The sequence below is a fragment of the Nipponia nippon genome, unplaced genomic scaffold (genome assembly GCF_047370975.1).
Source record: "Nipponia nippon isolate SJK-2023a ecotype South Korea unplaced genomic scaffold, ASM4737097v1 scaffold_4, whole genome shotgun sequence".
Lineage (NCBI taxonomy): Eukaryota > Metazoa > Chordata > Aves > Pelecaniformes > Threskiornithidae > Nipponia > Nipponia nippon.
The window spans coordinates 31,635,255-31,651,871 of NW_028262358.1; the positions used below are offsets into that span (position 1 = coordinate 31,635,255).

Below are 16,617 nucleotides of genomic sequence, written 5' to 3' on the forward strand. Positions count from 1 at the left end.
ATCTCACTTAACCATCTGTCCATCTTGTTTGCTAATTAAATGTTGATGAAAAGAGACTCCCTACAACCTCCCTCTCTCTGTTCCCTCATGCTACTGCTACTAATCCCTGGATTCTACTTCTCTTTCAGAAGATGCTGCTCAAGAAGAATTGTGGAGCGAAGACTAGAGTTATTAAAATTCGTGTAAGTTGCCCTTTTCTGGTGCAGTTCCTTCACCTTTCCACATATATCTAAATGTGGTGATTCTCTTTGAACATCTACACCCAGAAGATTTTTTCTGGAGGTTTCCTGTGGCTTGATCAGCTGCATAGCAAAAGTTGCTAGTCTGGAGTATAGACTGTAGTTGTGATTTAGGTTAGGTGCTGACGAGGCTAATAATACATCGGCTTTTCCATTTTTGGGGCCTATAGGTTCAAAGCTTCCTTGGAGTGAAAGTCTACATCCCCTGCTATGAGCTCGTACAGTTACACATAGCTGACCTGTAGGGTGTCATTTGGATCCTTTTTGACCAAGGGAAGTGCTGATCTGAGGTAACAAGTGGTGTTCAGTAGGGGTGAGAAGTACTGGTAGATAGCTGCAGAAAAGGGACTATACCTGCGTGGTGCACTGATGTCTGTAGAACTGTATGGGATGTGGGACTGGATGGTGGCAGGTGAGAGCTAGATTGCTTGGATGCCTTTGCAGCTAGGATGACACTGCAGTGTCTGAGCATCTCCTATTCTTGAGTGCACGCACACCTAGCAGGGCTAGGTTTGCTCAACTCTCCTGCTTGCAGTTTGTGCTGTCTGCACCTCTGAGTCTGTCTCTAGTACCCCATCCCCTGGCTCTTCAGCCAGCCCGTCTCCTTTGTGGGTACCTTGGCTATCTTTCGGTCAGTGCTGTTTGGTGCTGTGGAAGATGTGCGCGTGACCTTGCACATTGCAGCCACAATAAGTGCCTCAGCCCACTGAGCCCATATGATTCTCCACATTTGAGATACACAGGCGAAATCAGGTCAGGGTAAAGAAAACAGATATCCTTTGTGGTAAAACTACTACTTTCACTGCAGTAATTGTAGCCAGCAGTGATGCCTTATAAGAGGGATGAATGGCAGACCAGGATCCTTCAGGGTTTACACCTTGTCCAGCAGGAAATGGGACTGAAGCTTTTGTGTACCCAGAAGCGCTACTGTTTATGGGTGTGCCGTTGGGTGCCCCTGCCCGTCACTGCTTTATTTGAGAGGAGGGGGAGCAGGTAGGCCTGGCTAGAGCCTTGTGCAGAGCTGGATGGTATTTCTCCAACTCCTCATATGACTTCTGCCAGGGCACTTCAGTCCTGTCTTCCAAGCAGCCCCACAGTGACCTGATACTTCTGATTGCACAATTAATCCTGACATGTATTTTCTTGTGCTCCTGCCTGGATTGTTTTCAGTGGAGCTGCCTCCGCCTGTGAGCTCTCCCGAGACTGTGCCAGTCCTTCAGACGTACCAACAGTCTAATCCTGCTGCGATGTTTTAGTGCAACTTGTTTATCACCTTCCTTTATCCCTGCCCCACGTGCTTTCACTGTTTCTTCTGGGTGACCCTGGACTACAGCTATTTCCAGTGCTGCTTGGTGGCAATCCCCTAGTCCCTGGGGTTTCAGTGACACCTCGGTGGGGTGGTTTCCCCTGACACCTTGAGCTCATTATTGTGGCCTACTCTTGTGCCTCTGGAGAATCTGAGAGGCAGAATTATCCCTTTGCTGCCTACTGAGCCCATGTCAGCTCACACTAAAATAAACAGAAGAAACTGAGAGCACACCCTTCTGACAGATGGCACAGAATCCGCGCTTCTCTGGCCAGCCTTGCCGAGCTGGGGCAGTGCGTCTCTACCTGAGGTGCTCGTGTGGTTTCCATGACAATAGCATATGATACTTCACAGTCTCATGTTGGTCTGTCGTGATGGCAGAGCTGTTAGGTAAAGAAGCATTTTTGCTTCCATTTTTCAAATGCTTGCAAATGCCCACTTCTGTGTACCCAGCTTAGAAAGGAGGCAGCAGATCCCTGGCAGAATACCTTGCTGAGGTGCCTCTGCTCTGGCAGCAGCTGAGAGAGGTCGATACCTCTGAAGGATGATGCTGTGCTCTCATCATATAAAAGGAAACCTCAATCCAGCCAGTAAGACATGCTTGGCACAGGATTCCTTCTTAGTGTTGCCCAGCAGCAGGACAAGAGGCAACGGGCACAAGTTAAAACACGGGAAATTCAGTTCCCCAGAGAAACTGCGGAGTCTCTGTCCATGGAGATATTCAAAGCATGCCAGGACACTGTCTTGGGGAGCGTGCTCCTGCTGACCCTGCTCTGAGGAGGGGGGTTGAACTAGACTATCTCCAGAGGTGCCTGCCAACCTCAACCATTCTCTGATTCCTGGCTCTTGCGCAGCACTCAGTAATGGAGTTGGAGCACACCAAGGACCTTAGTTCACTTAGGAGGGCTGTTCTGAGGCCCTTGTGAATGTGACCTTTTTGCAAAGGATGATGGCAGGAGGCAAATAGAGCGCCTTGGTTCTCTGTTGCTGAGGGTCTGGTGGCACAGGTTCAGTGTTGGGACTTCGCCATTATGGTGAGGGTGGAAGAAATGAAGACAGAACTCTCATAGCAAATGGGTTGATGAGCTGTTACAGGAGGAACCAGGCAACTGTGTGTGTCTGAACAGGAAACATCACCATGTGAACTAGTTTGCTTGTGTTGCTGTAGCCCCGAGAAGCCTGATGCACAAGTCCTCCTGTTTCAGCATAGGTAAAGAGCATGCAGTCTTTTTCTGAACTGAGGTGGGCAGTGGCATCCAGACAGCCTACAACTGGATGGAGGTGTAGTGAGTGTACTGATCCGAGGAGCAGGCAGGCTACCTAATGATTTATGCTAGGGGTTTGAAGCAAAGATCCCTGCTTTCTCCGCCCGTTCTTCTGCTGCTGAATAGCTTGAAGGATTATGCTTATTCCCTCCTGTGCAAGGATGATGATGACAGTGACCTGCTAGTAACATCAATGAAGCATTTTCATCCTGTTCTTGCTGAGGACAGTGTCTCATGTAGTTGTGAGATAATGCGTGCTTTTAAAAATACTCTCCTCCTGACTGATATTTTGGTTGCCTTGACATGTCGGAGCCTTGCTGGCATGTCAGAACACAAGGTGATGCACTCTCATGCATCACCCCAGCTATGCTCTTCCTCCCTCTTCTGCTGGAAGTGTCTCCCATGGGAAGGTGAGATGGAGGGGCACTGTCTTTGCCCTCTGGCACTGAAACACCGTTTCAGCCCTTGGAAATGTTCATGGTCCTTGGGAGCCTCTCAAGCAGGTGACATAGTCTGGGTTTTGCTTTTCCGCGTGCTGTTTTAACATTAAGGTGCCACCTTGTCGTTGTCCCCTGTACTTCAGCTTTCCATGGGCCAACTTAAGTGGAGTTAGCTACAGCCTTTCCACTTGCTCAGCAGTTCTTCTTAAGCGGGATGATGGGACAGTGATGTGACAAGTCTAAGAACCTAGGCAGATTAAGGCAGAGATTAATAAACTTCCCAAATGTGAAGCAGCTCAGTCGTGTCTGAAATGTTTTCAGGAATAGCAGCTGTGAGAGGTCAGGGCCTACAGTGAAGAGAAAATAATATTAAAAAAAATCTCCCTTCTGTTCCCCCCAGTAGAGGATAATGGAACAGGAGAATCAGCCCCTGCAGGCAGGCGAGCAGAGATAAATTGGAGGTGACAGCCTCTGTATGAAGTATGGATTTGTGCATAATAGATACATGTAGCATAGCACGTGTCAGTGCAAGGTGAGGGGTAGGCGTGGGCCTACACGGGTGTTGCACAGTGAGGTGGGCAATGTGTGTGTGCAGACCTGGTCACTTGTGCCCTAAAGTGTCAGCCAGTGTGGCGTCTATAAGTGGAAGCAAGGTGCTAGGTGTGGGCGAGAGGGCCGCACACATGTGGGTGGGTATTTTAGCATTCAGAGCACGTTTGCGTGGTGCAGTCGGGTGTTGCATGGAGACTCTTCCTTAGCGCTGGAAGGAGGATGACTGCATGAGCACATGCTCATGAGGTGTAACTGCTTCTGCCCTGGACCAGGCTTGGTCAGCTGTAGCCAGCTCTGAATGCAGAGACTCATCTTCTAGAGTCTTTCTATAACACCACAAGTCTTCAGTTCTCTAGCCCCTTTTGGGATGAGGGTTACAAGTCTGTCATCTAGTCCCGTGCTTGTTCTTCCTTCACAAACTCCTACATGCAGTCTCTGAATGGGATCAGTGGAGCTGGGCTTATCTCAGCAGCAGTAGGTGGGCAGAAGACACGACTGGCAAGCCCCTGGGTATCTCGAGAGCTCTTGTTGGGGCAGGCAGAGAGGGAGTAAGGATTTCAAGGCCAATCTGATAACCTGGCTGATCAGAGAGATGTTTTCTGCTATGTAAAAATAAAATAAGAATTTTAAATCGGAACATAAACCTCTTGTGTGTTTGCCTTGATCTTATCAATGTTGAGAACACCCTCTGCTTGGACAGGGGCCAGATCCCTGGAATGACTTCCCTGTCTCTTATCTTTTGCGTCTGCATCCTAAAAGGCCACTGCAGAAACATGCTGGGTTTTCTTTTCCTAAAACAAGGGACCTTTTCAGCTTGGAGCTGAGCAGGAGATATGCTGGCTTGAGACTTCTTGGCAGACATCTGAGCTATTCAATAATCCAAGGCATACTGGTTCTGGGTGCACAGCAAGAAGTAAAGATTTCTAAAAAATCAGAAGACTTTTTGTGTGTGTCTACATACATGTATGTATACACACACATATATGTTGCCCCTTCCATCACAGGCTTCCAAGGTGCTTTGCAAGCATTGCTAAATATAACATCCCAGGGGCAAATAAACATCATGATTGCAATTTCAGGGCGAGTCAAACCGAGAAACCAGCAGAGAATGTGACTTGCCCAAAGAGAGACAGTGTGAGGAGAACTGAAGTCTGGGCTTTGATCTTCAAACCACATTCCTTGATCTGGGTCCTTATTCGTACCATATCATGCAGTCTAAACATCTCTGACATCTTGGGCAGCAGGGATCCCAAACTGCAGCTTGCTAACAGTTTGTCAAACCCTCCTGGTTGTCTTTAGTATGTGACTGAGTGCCTAAATCTTAACCTGCCCTTTAGAAGCAACAAGAGAGACTCATCTCCCTGGCCAGTCTGCATCCTTGGGTTATTTGCTGGGCAGAGGCCCCTCATGGAGATTTTAGCACTCCAGTTCCCTACGTGGGCTCTTGTCCCCTGTTGATGGGCACATCTCTGCTGAGCAAAATGGAGACGGTCCTCTGTTAAGTGAGAGCATGAATATCCATTTGCTTATTGGGGAAAGCAGCTCCCCCCATGCTCCTCCCAACCCAGCCACCGAGCTGCCTGCTGAAGGTCTCTGTGCAGTGATAGCTGGCCCTGGAGAACCCCAGCGCTTGGTCTGAATAATTCTTGACAAAAGACTTTGTCCAGAGTTTCCTCAGTGTGGGGAAGGATCCAGTGTAGCCAAGGTGCTAATGCCTCTTAAAAAACTATCCCAAACATCTGGCTCCAGACGTTATTTTATTTAGCATTGCTTTTATTGGATTTCATGGCAAAGGCTAACTGGCCTTCAGCCTGTCCGTAGCAGCCAGAAGAGGGACTGTCATGTCTCTCTCTCTGCTTCCTTAAAGAAAAGAATTTTTATTGGTGCCTGCTTTTCATAAATTCCTGCCATGTATGCCCTTGCACCCGTTAAATCATTTAAGTGTTTGCAGAATAGACATTGTGGATTAACCAAGAGCTCTGTAATCCAGACAGCACCATGAAAATAGTGAGTGACTGGTGAGTCAGGAGGCTGACATCCTATTTTCAGCGCTGTCCTTGCTTTGTGGTCTGATATGGGTTGTGGGTCTGGTTTAAGGATGGGGGCGGGTGGGGAGGGGTAGAAAGGAGGTTAGAACCGAGGTGCAGCCCAGTGACCAGCTGCTCCTGGGACAGCCCTGTGTGTCGGTGGTGGCTATGGCTGGTGGCACTGTGGTTCCAGGGGACAGATTTAGTGACTTTTGGGTCACACCTGGGTGATAGAGCAGAGAGAGAGGAGTATAGGGGATGGTAGAGGGTCACAGCAGCTCAGCCACTGTTTTCTGGCAGAGCTTCAGGTTCAAGATGGCAGGTCAACCACATCTTTTACCACTTCATCCAGGCCCACTGCAGTTGCTCCCTGCTCCCCTTTGTGTGACTGTGGGAACCTGGCACCCGTTCTCTCTTCCCGTTCCCTCTTCCAGTCCCCAGAGCTGTAATCCTCTTTTCCCACACACCTCTCCCATAATACACCCACTTCCTGCGCTTGGCTTCCATGGCTGGGGCGGTTTGTCCAGAGGCAAGCGCACTGTGTCAGCATGTGTTCGCAGCCTGCTCATGCCAGGGTAATTAATACTCACTTTGCAGTTTTAATTTGGGTTCCCTTTAAGTTGAAAGCAGCGTGCTGCTCTGTGCCAGCTTGCCTGGCTGGAGGGAATCGGGTTGTCCTGGCCTCATGCAAACTGGAAGCTGCACATGCCCAAGTACGCACCACGCGCCGGCTCTGTGAGAAGCATGGTACCTGGGGCTTCCAGCCTGAAGGGAGGAGGACTGTGAGGGCAGGCAGCTGCGATCCCTCTGGAGCGAGGATGCTCCTGCCACACAGGGAGGGCTGGAAGAGGAAAGGTGGGGAGGAAGGAGTCAAGGTAGTGTCAAAACTGACCAAAACTGCTAAGGACTCTACTTGGATGTAGTTGAGAGATTTAGGGCCAGATCGTGCCTTGACTGTGTCTGTGTTTGCTTGGAGCTCCTCTCATGCCTGCTCCTCCTCTCACTCAGACACATGCAGACCCTGTGGACTGTGCAGGAACTGCTGCAGGTGTGTACGGGGAAGCACAGGCCATTTCATATCAGAAGGAGAGAAAGTGGGGACGAGATGCAGCTCACTAGTAGGGGGATGTGGGTTCATTCACTTGTTCCCAAGAGATTTGTGTGGCCTTCAGAGCATGTTCTTCACTGGGACCCTGGAGCGGTGAGTTCCCCAAGTTGGCCAGGGAGGACTGACAATCTGCCCCTCTGAATGACCCATCTGTCCCTTCTCATTGTGAAGCCTTCTTCCTTCAGATTGTCAGGCAGGCATAATCAAAGCTTGCAGTCAGCTTTCTCAAAGACACATCTCAAAGACATGTGAGAGGGAGGAGAAGAAAGGCTTATTACACTGGTGCCAGCAAGGACCCGTATCTGAAACTGGCCTAATTCTGCTTTTGGGCAAGTGACCAGCAAGCATTTGCTAGGCCCTTTGAAGTACCTTCCAAAAAAGTTCAGTGTTGTCTGTCTGGTGGCACCTCTCTAAGTCTGGTAGTAGCTATCTGATAACTGTACACACATTTGCAAATGTTTGATAGATTTTTTAAAATTATTTTTTCCCTTTCTAAGGGGAGCAGTGATGTGTTTGTAAACTATTGAACTGGTCTTTGCAATGTGGTTGCATGGAAGGAAGTAGGTGTTAGGCAGCCTGATGGTGGAGGAAGACAGGCCTTTCAGCCTTTTAGGGAAGGGTAATGGAGAACACAGAAAAACAGTGCTGACTGCAAAGTTTTGTTCTTCCTTGTCAGAACAGTGCTTGGAATTGATCTTTTTTTCTTGGAAGAGAAGGGAGAAGAGTAGTCTTAAAATGAAGTTCTGCCATGGTGTCTCTTTTAGCTATTCCATGAAATTAAACTGCATATGAACCTGGGGACGGAGGAGAGACTTTCATGAGGGAAGGGGTTTGCCTTTGAAAAGTTATTCTTTGAGCTGCTCTAGGTCTGTGACTGGAATAAATTGTCAGAGGCCCTATTGGAATTAATGAAGAAGCACTTAAATGTGAATTGCTGCTCCACTGGAAGAGCTGGTCCTGCTTGTCAGCGATTATTTCTTGAAAGCTGCCTGAAGCGAGACTGTAATTGAAAGGAAATCACCTCTCATCAGAAGGTCGCAACACCTAGATGTTAATTGGTTCACCCTGGCTGCCTGACTGTGGTATACGTATTACACACAGGAGAAACTGAGGCACAGGTGATGGGAAGTGCCTTGGTCAGTCAGGACTGTGTCCAGGATTACAGATGTAGCTAGGAGTGGGCCTGGGGGTCCCCTTCCCTTGCTGATAGCTGATGGTTTCACACATTGAAGTTGAAATGTCACCAGTTTCTTTTCTAACCACCTGGCAAGGGTGAGAGGACCAAGGGCAAAGCGGAATTAAAAACGGTGTACCTCTAAAGTGCTCCACTGTGGAGTCAGACAGCCTTTACTGTCTCTGTGCCCTGCCTGCCTATCAGTACTGCCTCTGGCTCTGTCCACTCCTGGGCAAGGCGGCTGTCTCACGAACAGGCAGCATCACAGGCAGGCGTCCGGCTTTGCCAAGGCTCTTCTGGGGATTTATTCCTTTCCACACAGGGTGGTGGTGGGAATCGGATGCGCCTTTACAACTTGCAATTACATGGTGCCTTTCATCCCAAAGGACTTTTAACAAGTGAGTCTACAGACTGCAAAGGGATCATTCACCCACCACTGAGAGGCATCCACCACTGGAAGGCAGCATCCTTTCAACAGAGCTCGGCAGCATTTCCCAACTGCTGGGGTAGGAAAGAAGGGACTCCTGTGCTGGGTTGGCCCTGAGTAGGGGACGGGTTGGCAAAGTGCACAAGCTGATCCGATTTTGAATCCTGCCAGGATACTAGAGCTGTTATGAAAGAGGACCAAAGAGTATTAAGCATGGCTTAGTTTCGTATCACCCCTAGCACACCACTCCCTTCTAAGACATTGTTGTGTTAGGTAACTTCATTTCCCCCCTCCTGTGGGGATTGTCATTCCTACAGCTGAAAGCACACTTGGAGCTGTGCTTGCCTTTGCTTTTTCTGGAGAAGAGAACTGCGCTTCTGTGGAATCATGAGTCCAAAATTAAGTTATTTCACAATCTGCATTTGACATATTTTCCCAGACTTCACAGGGGTAAGGGATGGGTTTCTAGGAGGAGTGTGGGTTTGCATTAGTAGATTTATCCTTTACCTGTTTAACTTCTTAGTATGTATTTTTTCCTTGCTGAAATGTACAATCATGTTACAGATGGATTTATGGAGCAGTTGGGCATTTTTCCGTTTTCTGAGGGCTGCTAATATGATTGAAATTCTGCATTTCTTCTGTAGTGTTTAATCTCACTGGTCTTCTTTGAGGCACCAGCATCCAGTCGCTATCTGTGCCATCTCTAGGTGTGCTTCTTTGTTAATGTGTTTCAGATACATTTCAAGCCTGGCTGCTTATTTACCACCTATATTTAATGGTGATAATGCAATTGGTGACCACAGTACAGGTTTGCAAGAGTGTATATGTAGACGTGTGTATATAGGGGAAGAAGTGTGTGTCTGGGTGCATGCTGGCAAGCGTGTGTAATGGAGGCAGTCTGCACATAGTTGCTTGAAACGTGTTAATGCAAGCTAACTCCCTTAGGAGCTCATCTAACTCAAATGAGGCGTGCAATGAGGCAGCATGGGTGTCTGCAGGTACTGAAACTGCCTTCTGCTCCAGGCAGTTGTACGAGCAAGTGATGAGCTGTGGTCCCTTGGTCTGTCCCCGAGATGCTGGTGGAGTTCGGGCCCTGCTTGGCTTGAGTTATGATGTGAGTGCACAAGATCTGTATGAGCAGCAACAGCTCTCCTCGTGATTTCCAAGTCAGGAGGAGGTCTGTGTGTGCATGGAGGGGTGTGGACAAGTGACCAGGGAAGGGCATGTGCACTGGGGAGAACCTGAGGAGCGTGAGTGCAGGTGAGTGTGTGCAAGTGAGCATGGGTGTGTGTGACAGAGCGTGCATCCGAGCACATGCGCCCTCCTGCCAGCAGCTGAGTGCTTGTATCTCAGGCTGTTCTCCAGCTGTGTAAATACATTGCTTAACAAATTGAGGGCTCTGGTTAATGATTGCCATTAGCACAGGGCCCATATTAGGCTCCATTTTGTGTGTGTTACCCAGCTGCCTGAATGCCATTAGAGTGAACGCACCGACCTTTAATGTCAAGCGTGGAGTGTTTGTGCTCCAAGGAGCCTCTGCAGGAGCTGGCCTGGGGCTGCTCAGCAGGGGCTGTCAGGCAGGTTTGTGGCAAGCTCTCTGGGGGCCTGCTGCAGTAGCAGCAACTCTAACAGCCTTCATTAGTCAAAGAGATGTCCTGGGCGTCATAGGCTGCTGCTGGGAGCCCGAGAGGAAGGGCAGGCTGGCTAGGACACTTGCCCAGACTACAAGGAGGCAGCTGGCCCAGGCAACAGGGTGGGGGGAATGTGTTCCCCTCTCTGGCAGCCGACCATATCCGTCTTCTTTCTGGGAATACATCTACAGAGCTTTGCCTTGTGATACTCATCAGAGCCAGACCACCGCATGCTGTGATCCCAAATGGTGTCGTGGACTAAGCCAGATCAGGCCTGGTCATCCCTAGAGCAGAATATGAGCTCCAAAGAAAACATGCTCTTCTGCAATAAGAAAGTGGAGTGCTTTGGTGCCAGTGCTTGGTCTTTCCTCCAGCAAGGTCCCTAGCAGAGGTGCTGCCCTGTCAATCATGGAGTAGGTGCAAGACAGACCTGTACTGCTCAGGGTTATAAATGACTGCAGACTGGTCAGGGTGTTCCCATGAATTGGGAATGGCAGTTGCATTACTGCCTCTCCTGTTGCTGCCTACAGTTGGATGCAGGGCCCTTCTTACCCTGCCCTCGCCTGCTGTTGTGGTGGCTGTGCTGTTGAAAACCAGCCATCATCTTGTGGCTGCTTGAGAGGTGCCATGATGAAGAGGCAAGACCAGGTGCAGTTGGAGCCCTGCTTGCAGCTGCCTGACCACCTGTGAATCTCTGCATCCTCCTGTGTCTTCTCATGTTCCCGTCCTTTGCCTCAGCCCTTGTTCTGTGCCCGTCTCCCTCGCGGTGCCCTGGGAAGGCTCTCTGCCCCACACATTGGCCCCAGAAGAAGGCTCAGAGAGAAACCCCAGGGTGCCTTCCCACCCAAAGCCTGCTGAGTTTTGTGGATGACTTTCGTCTGTCCTCTGGACCCGTCTTTCCCCAGCCTCTTCTCCATCTGCCGTCCGCCAGAAATGAACTGATTCAGCTGCCTTCCCTAATCCTGTCTGGCATTTCAAAATGGAGGGGACTGCCAGGTTCTTTGTTCCCATTCCCTCTTGGTGCTGGCAGGGGACCTTCTCTGCTCTGGAGAAGGACAAATGTGCTGATTTATTCTGCCCCTTAGCTTTGAATAGGGGTTGCTATGTTACCTTCCAGCTCTGAGGCTTGCCAGAGCACACACCATATATAACCCCACAGCAGGTGGCTATTGAGTAAAGGCCCTTAAATCTGCCTCTCTTGTTTCTTATGCTGCTGGCCAAGGTGTCAGGGGGATGTAGCAGGGCATGATTTGCTGGCTGAAACTCCAGGTACAGCTGATGCCAAGCACCATGTTGGCATTTTCCATTCTCAAGTGCCCATCTTAATTTGCAGAGGAGGTACCAACTGGGCAGGAACACACTGCCTGCACTGGCTTTTAAAGAGGCCCTTTCTGACATGAGGGCTGCCCCATGGGTCCGAGCCGTGACCACGATCCTGGAGGCAGAGGCTTCCAGATCCTGCTGCAGTAACTGCAGCACTCGGGGCCTGGCTTGGACGCTTCCGTAGCTCTCTCTAATTTGGCATGGCTGTTTGGGTAAGCCTGAAAATTTGAGCAGCTTTCTGGGAGAAGTTGCATGTGCTTGTCCTGTGATGGCAAGTTAAAACGCAGCCAGGACAGAGGCAGGTGGCATCAAAACAGCACCTTGCCGTGCTGGTATGTGGTTGCAGCTGTCTGATAGACCTGACTTTGAAGTGGCAAAATGAACCTCTGTCTTAGAGGAGACAGCAGAGTTGGTAATTGTTCCTAAAAAGCCTAATTCTTTGAGGAACAGTCCCTTAGTGAAGACTGAACAAGGGAAACAAGGAGTCTTGCTAGGAAAGGCCTAGAAGAGGCAGCAGGGAGGCACATAACACCAGAGCCCAGGCCAGATCTCACTGGGCTTTTTCCAGCCTCCATGAAAACAATGGTAAAGCCCTTCTCAGCGGTGATGGGAGTGAGATGAGGGTGGGGGACATTTGCATGAGTTTCTGAGCTGCTGAACTCTCCAGCACGTGGCACTTGGTAGCTCACACCTGTCCCTGGGGAATGAACTCTGCAGGAGCATGATTAAATGCTCCGCTGGCGCACAGAGCAGTGAGACCTCCTCTCGCAGCCAAAGAGTGTCTGTGAAGCAGCTGCCTCGTTGGTGCTTCTGCTTGCTTAAGGAAAGAAACAAAACAAAGTTCTCGAGAGGTAAATGGAAAACATTTCCTATTTAACAGAGTGGAATCACTTCTTTGCCACCGTAATTCCTCTGGGATCCACAGGTCCCAGCACAGCCTGGTGGGGAACAGCATTTCTGTCCTGTCACATGGTGCAGGGAGTTCATGGGTATTTCTGGCCTCCTTACTCTGGATCTGCTCTGACCATGCTCTGAACACTGGGAGCAAAAGGGGAGAGAGTGGTCTTTGGTGGATGTGGTACAAACCAGGCTGTAAGGCCTTCAGGAGGGATCTTTTGCTCCAAGCATCTCCCAGCATCTCATTGAACTGTGGAGTCTGGAGCCAAAACTCTGGAGAGGTTCAGCGTGTTTGTAAATCCTTACTGGAGAGCTGTTGAAAAACAGGACTGAAGAATGAGTCTTCAGAGATGACCTGTTTATCTCCCTGCTCTAAATGTGTAGTAGATCCTCCTTCGAGGCCAAGTGAATGTGAATTTAGCTTTTCCATGTGATACCTTCTGGCAGCGATGTTCTGACTCTGGGACTCTAAATGCATCATGGATATCCTGTTTCACTTAGTGGCTACAGGTGCCATGGGTCCTGGTCATGTGGATCCCAGGGACCTCAGTCTTGGGGGCAAGGCGGGGCACAATGCTTTTCTTTTGAGGGCTAGGAGCAAGGGAATGAGCAAAGTGCTTCACTGCTTATGTTAGTGCCATTTTACTGCAAGTACCCACATGAGCACCTATTCAGGGAGGTGTAATTGTACCAGACAGGGATGTGACAAAGCACTCGAGGCAAGAACTTCACTGTTGGCAGCTTATGTGAGCACTGATTTCGTCCCTCTTTTTATTCCCCTGCAGAGCATCAATGGAGGTCGCCCACCGCCCCACTTTGTGTATGATCCATCCACCTTTGCCTTCCGTTCCCTCAGCACCTTGAAGCCGCTGAGCCCGATAGCTCCAGTGGAAGAACCGTCATGTGCCTACTGAAGGAGTTTCTCCAAAAACCTCAGGAACTGTCAACCAACCACCTGCCTGGCAGGGAGAAGGGGAGGTGGCAATGCCCAAGGGGATGGGTGGGGGAAGAAGGGGACAGTGACACATCTTTGCAATACAGCCTCTCTGGCAGCAGGAGACATACAGCTTTGCAGCAGTGCCTGTTTTCATACCATCGCCATATCTGAATAGTGGCAAAGAGAGAGATTTTTGTCTTTCGGGGCAAAACAAACCAGTCAGGTCCACAGACTGCAAGGGCAGCCACCAAGGCAGTGTCAAACACAGGGATGGTGTTAGTTGAAGATATCCCTGAGGGCTTCAGGGGCTAGTATGGCCTACATGGCAGCAGGGATGAGTGAGCAGGGTGTGAAACCAACTCTAGTCAGTTTCCCAAGAGTACCTGGGTCTACAATGCTTTGCTACAGACCTGACCCTTCTCCCACTCAGAAGTGAGCTCAGGACTGGAGACAGAGGCTATACAAGGCTGCCTGCAAAGTAAGAAGATTGCTCTCTGAGACTGTTACAATTGCATTCATTTCAAGCTCTCTTGAGTGGAAGACCCTATGAGAGGGAGGTGGGAGGCGGTAACTGGCAAATCTAGCTGCATGTTCCAGCTGGTCTGCCAGCAACTCAGTGATACCGTCTAAAACGGGGTTGAAAGGAGTTGTAGATCAGGGGTTAGAATAAATGAAGCGTCTGTGTTCAGCCATCCAAGAAAACACAGCGCTCACCCTCACTCCTCTCAGCATCATCAGAGAGAAGAACGGGGGTGGTGACTGTGTGCTCTTGGGTCCCCTCTTTGCTGAGGCTGGCTGTGTTCTGGGATATGCCGCACTTCTGCACAGCATTGTCCCAATACCCTGCTGCCCTAACATGATGCTGAAGGTAACTGGCATCACCAAACTCAACCAAATCTAATGTCTCCAGCAGCTTTCCACTCCCCTGTTATTCTGGCTATTAAATTCTTGTAAATCCCCCCTTGTACCAGTGGAACAAGTATTCCCAGATGTAGCATGGAGTGCGAGAGAGAGGTCTCCGTTTTGTGGCCACCTGTTGGTGGAAGAAACAGGAGGGGAGCTTGGGTGAAGCTGTGGGACGTTTTTCCATAGACAGTCCTAAGACAGTTAGGATCATGCTAGGCCTTGCTTCCACTGGAGTTTGACTGGGATTTGGCCTTGAGGTATGTATGTGTGTTGTGCTACAAGGCAACAGCTAATAGGACAAGCTCCCACCTCTTGGTGAGGCAGAGGAACAAGGCATTTCCCCTTGCTGCACCTGGTGGAGAGAGTAACCTCTTTGTCTAGGCGTTCCCCACCTTGAGTCTCTGTCTGGCTGGGTGTAAGGGGGAGAGAGTAGTTTACTTCTTGTCTGGATCAAAAGAAGCAACTGTGAGTAATATAAAATAATTTTTGCTTTTAAATTTGTTCCAGTGTGGAGATCTTTGATGCCACTCTTTGGATGAGACCAATGGTCAGTCCAGCTGCTAGTAGGAGGCCACACAGTGAACCAGCATTCACTGGTGCTTTCTGGGCCCTTCACTGAGACCCTTGGGGAAAGCCCAAAGGCTGTCTAGGCCTGGGGACCTGAATCCTCCACCCCTGCCCTCCTCCTTCCCCAGCCTTCTCTCACTCAGGCAGGCAGAGCAGCTGGGCAAGGCGGTGAGGGGACGTCTGTTCTGATGCTGCCCCAGCTCTGCCTGCTCTTTGGCTCCAGACTGTCACAGCTGGGCCAGCCCCTGCATCAGCACCACCTCCAAGGGGTCGCTTGGGTTTGCTGGCGAGGTGCCTCTGGCAGAGCATTGTGGTTCCCTGCAAGAAGTCCCTTCTTCCAACAGAGGCCGATTCCTCTGCTGATTCCTCCTACCCTTATAGAGACTCTGCTTATCTTGTCTCGATGGCACACCTCAGCTTTTTAACTGCTGCCAGATCAAGCTGACCAGTGCAGGACAGGGAGCATTGCCCCTTTGGACCAAACTCCTGTGCTCAGGAGAAGGGACAGCTGTAGCCTGGTACCTGTCTGAAGAGGCACGTTCCCTGTGCAGATGGCTGGGGCAGCAGCCCCTGCGTGGCCCCGTGCCCCCAGGCTTTGCTCAACGAGAGCTGCTGAGGTGCTCAGCCCCAGAGACATGTTTCTGCCAGCCCACAGCTGCGGCAGGCTGCCTTCCCCTGGGTGGGAGCAGGGAACAGGGATGTCCTGCCAATATCGTTGCCTTTTAGTACTTTTGTAACTTTTCTCTGTCTTTTCTTTTTCAATCAGAAGGAAAAATAAAAAAGCCAACAATGAAATAAAGCATAACAGCTGCTGTATTCACACCTCTGGTGGGTCTCATGAGTTCGCCATCTTCTGGGTGTTTGGGGGCAGGGGTCTAGGAGGGGATGGAGCAGGGCAAGCTATGACACAGCACCGCCAGTCCCAAGTGCTCCCAAATCCCAAGCCATGTCTGCAAGAGAATGTCTTTGAAAACAAACTAGCAAGAGCTTTTCTGAAATGAATGCCAGCTTCTTTGTGTGTAAGAGGAGCTCCCTGTGCAGCTGCTCTCTTTGAGGCTAGGCCTGATGTGGTGTTTTGATGCTCCTCCCACCAAGAAGGTGCTTTAGCTTTTGAGTGACCTGCGTATTGCTTGGGGCTGGAACATATCCTGGCTGGAGGTCTCCATCCCCCACAACAGAAGGGTGGGTGACCACACAGCTGGTCTTTGGCTCATAATTTTAGCCTCAGTAAGTCTTACACCTCTATCCCAAGTTTCTCAGCAGCCCTTTTGCTCACACCCAGAGCACTTGTGCTCCTCTCCTCAGTAGTGTAACTTTAGCTCACCCCTTTCTCGGGATCTTGCTCTAAAAACCCCATCTCAGGTACTTGTAATGTGCATTCCCCACCCCTTGCTATCTCCTTGAGCTAATTCCTATCTCTCCCCCACACTCCTAGCTCTGTATCTTAACCAGCGTCTCACAAGATGTCCCCTTTTCCAAAGCCCCCCGAGAGATACCAGCTTAAATTCCCTTTGCAGTCCTTAGACCCATTCCCAGGAGGCCTTTCCTGCTCTTCCCTCCAAGCTCTGATCTCCTCTAGGCTTCTTGCCATCTCTTATCTTGAAATCCTCCCCTCTGTCAGCTGCAGCTCTTTGTTAGTTGGCCTTGGCCTGTTTTCCAAGGGTTGTAAGGTGGACTTGCTGGCTCCCCCAAGCCCTTTGCTCCCGTACCTCCCATACAGAATTGCCTTTCTCTGTTATGTTTTCTCCAAAACAGACCGATTGTTCAGTGCACCCACCTTTGGAACCCGTATGCCGTTCAAACACACGGTGGCCGCTA

At 50.0% G+C, this 16,617-nt stretch overlaps 1 protein-coding gene across 4 annotated transcripts in view; it reads left to right on the forward strand.

The window, feature by feature from the left end:
* The window catches only part of LOC104021497 (uncharacterized), a 60,033-nt gene extending 44,414 nt beyond the window's left edge, over nt 1–15,619 (forward strand). For 2 of the 4 annotated variants that reach the window (XM_009475061.2, XM_087775419.1), the window contains 2 exons: nt 129–182; nt 13,175–15,619. In XM_009475061.2, coding sequence (XP_009473336.1) covers nt 129–182; nt 13,175–13,303 — 183 coding nt within the window. In that variant the 3' untranslated portion in view covers nt 13,304–15,619. The remainder of the gene's footprint in view (nt 1–128; nt 183–13,174) is intronic. The other 2 variants (XM_087775420.1, XM_087775421.1) reach the window with 2 other exon arrangements.
* The last annotated feature ends 998 nt before the right edge of the window (nt 15,620–16,617 follow it).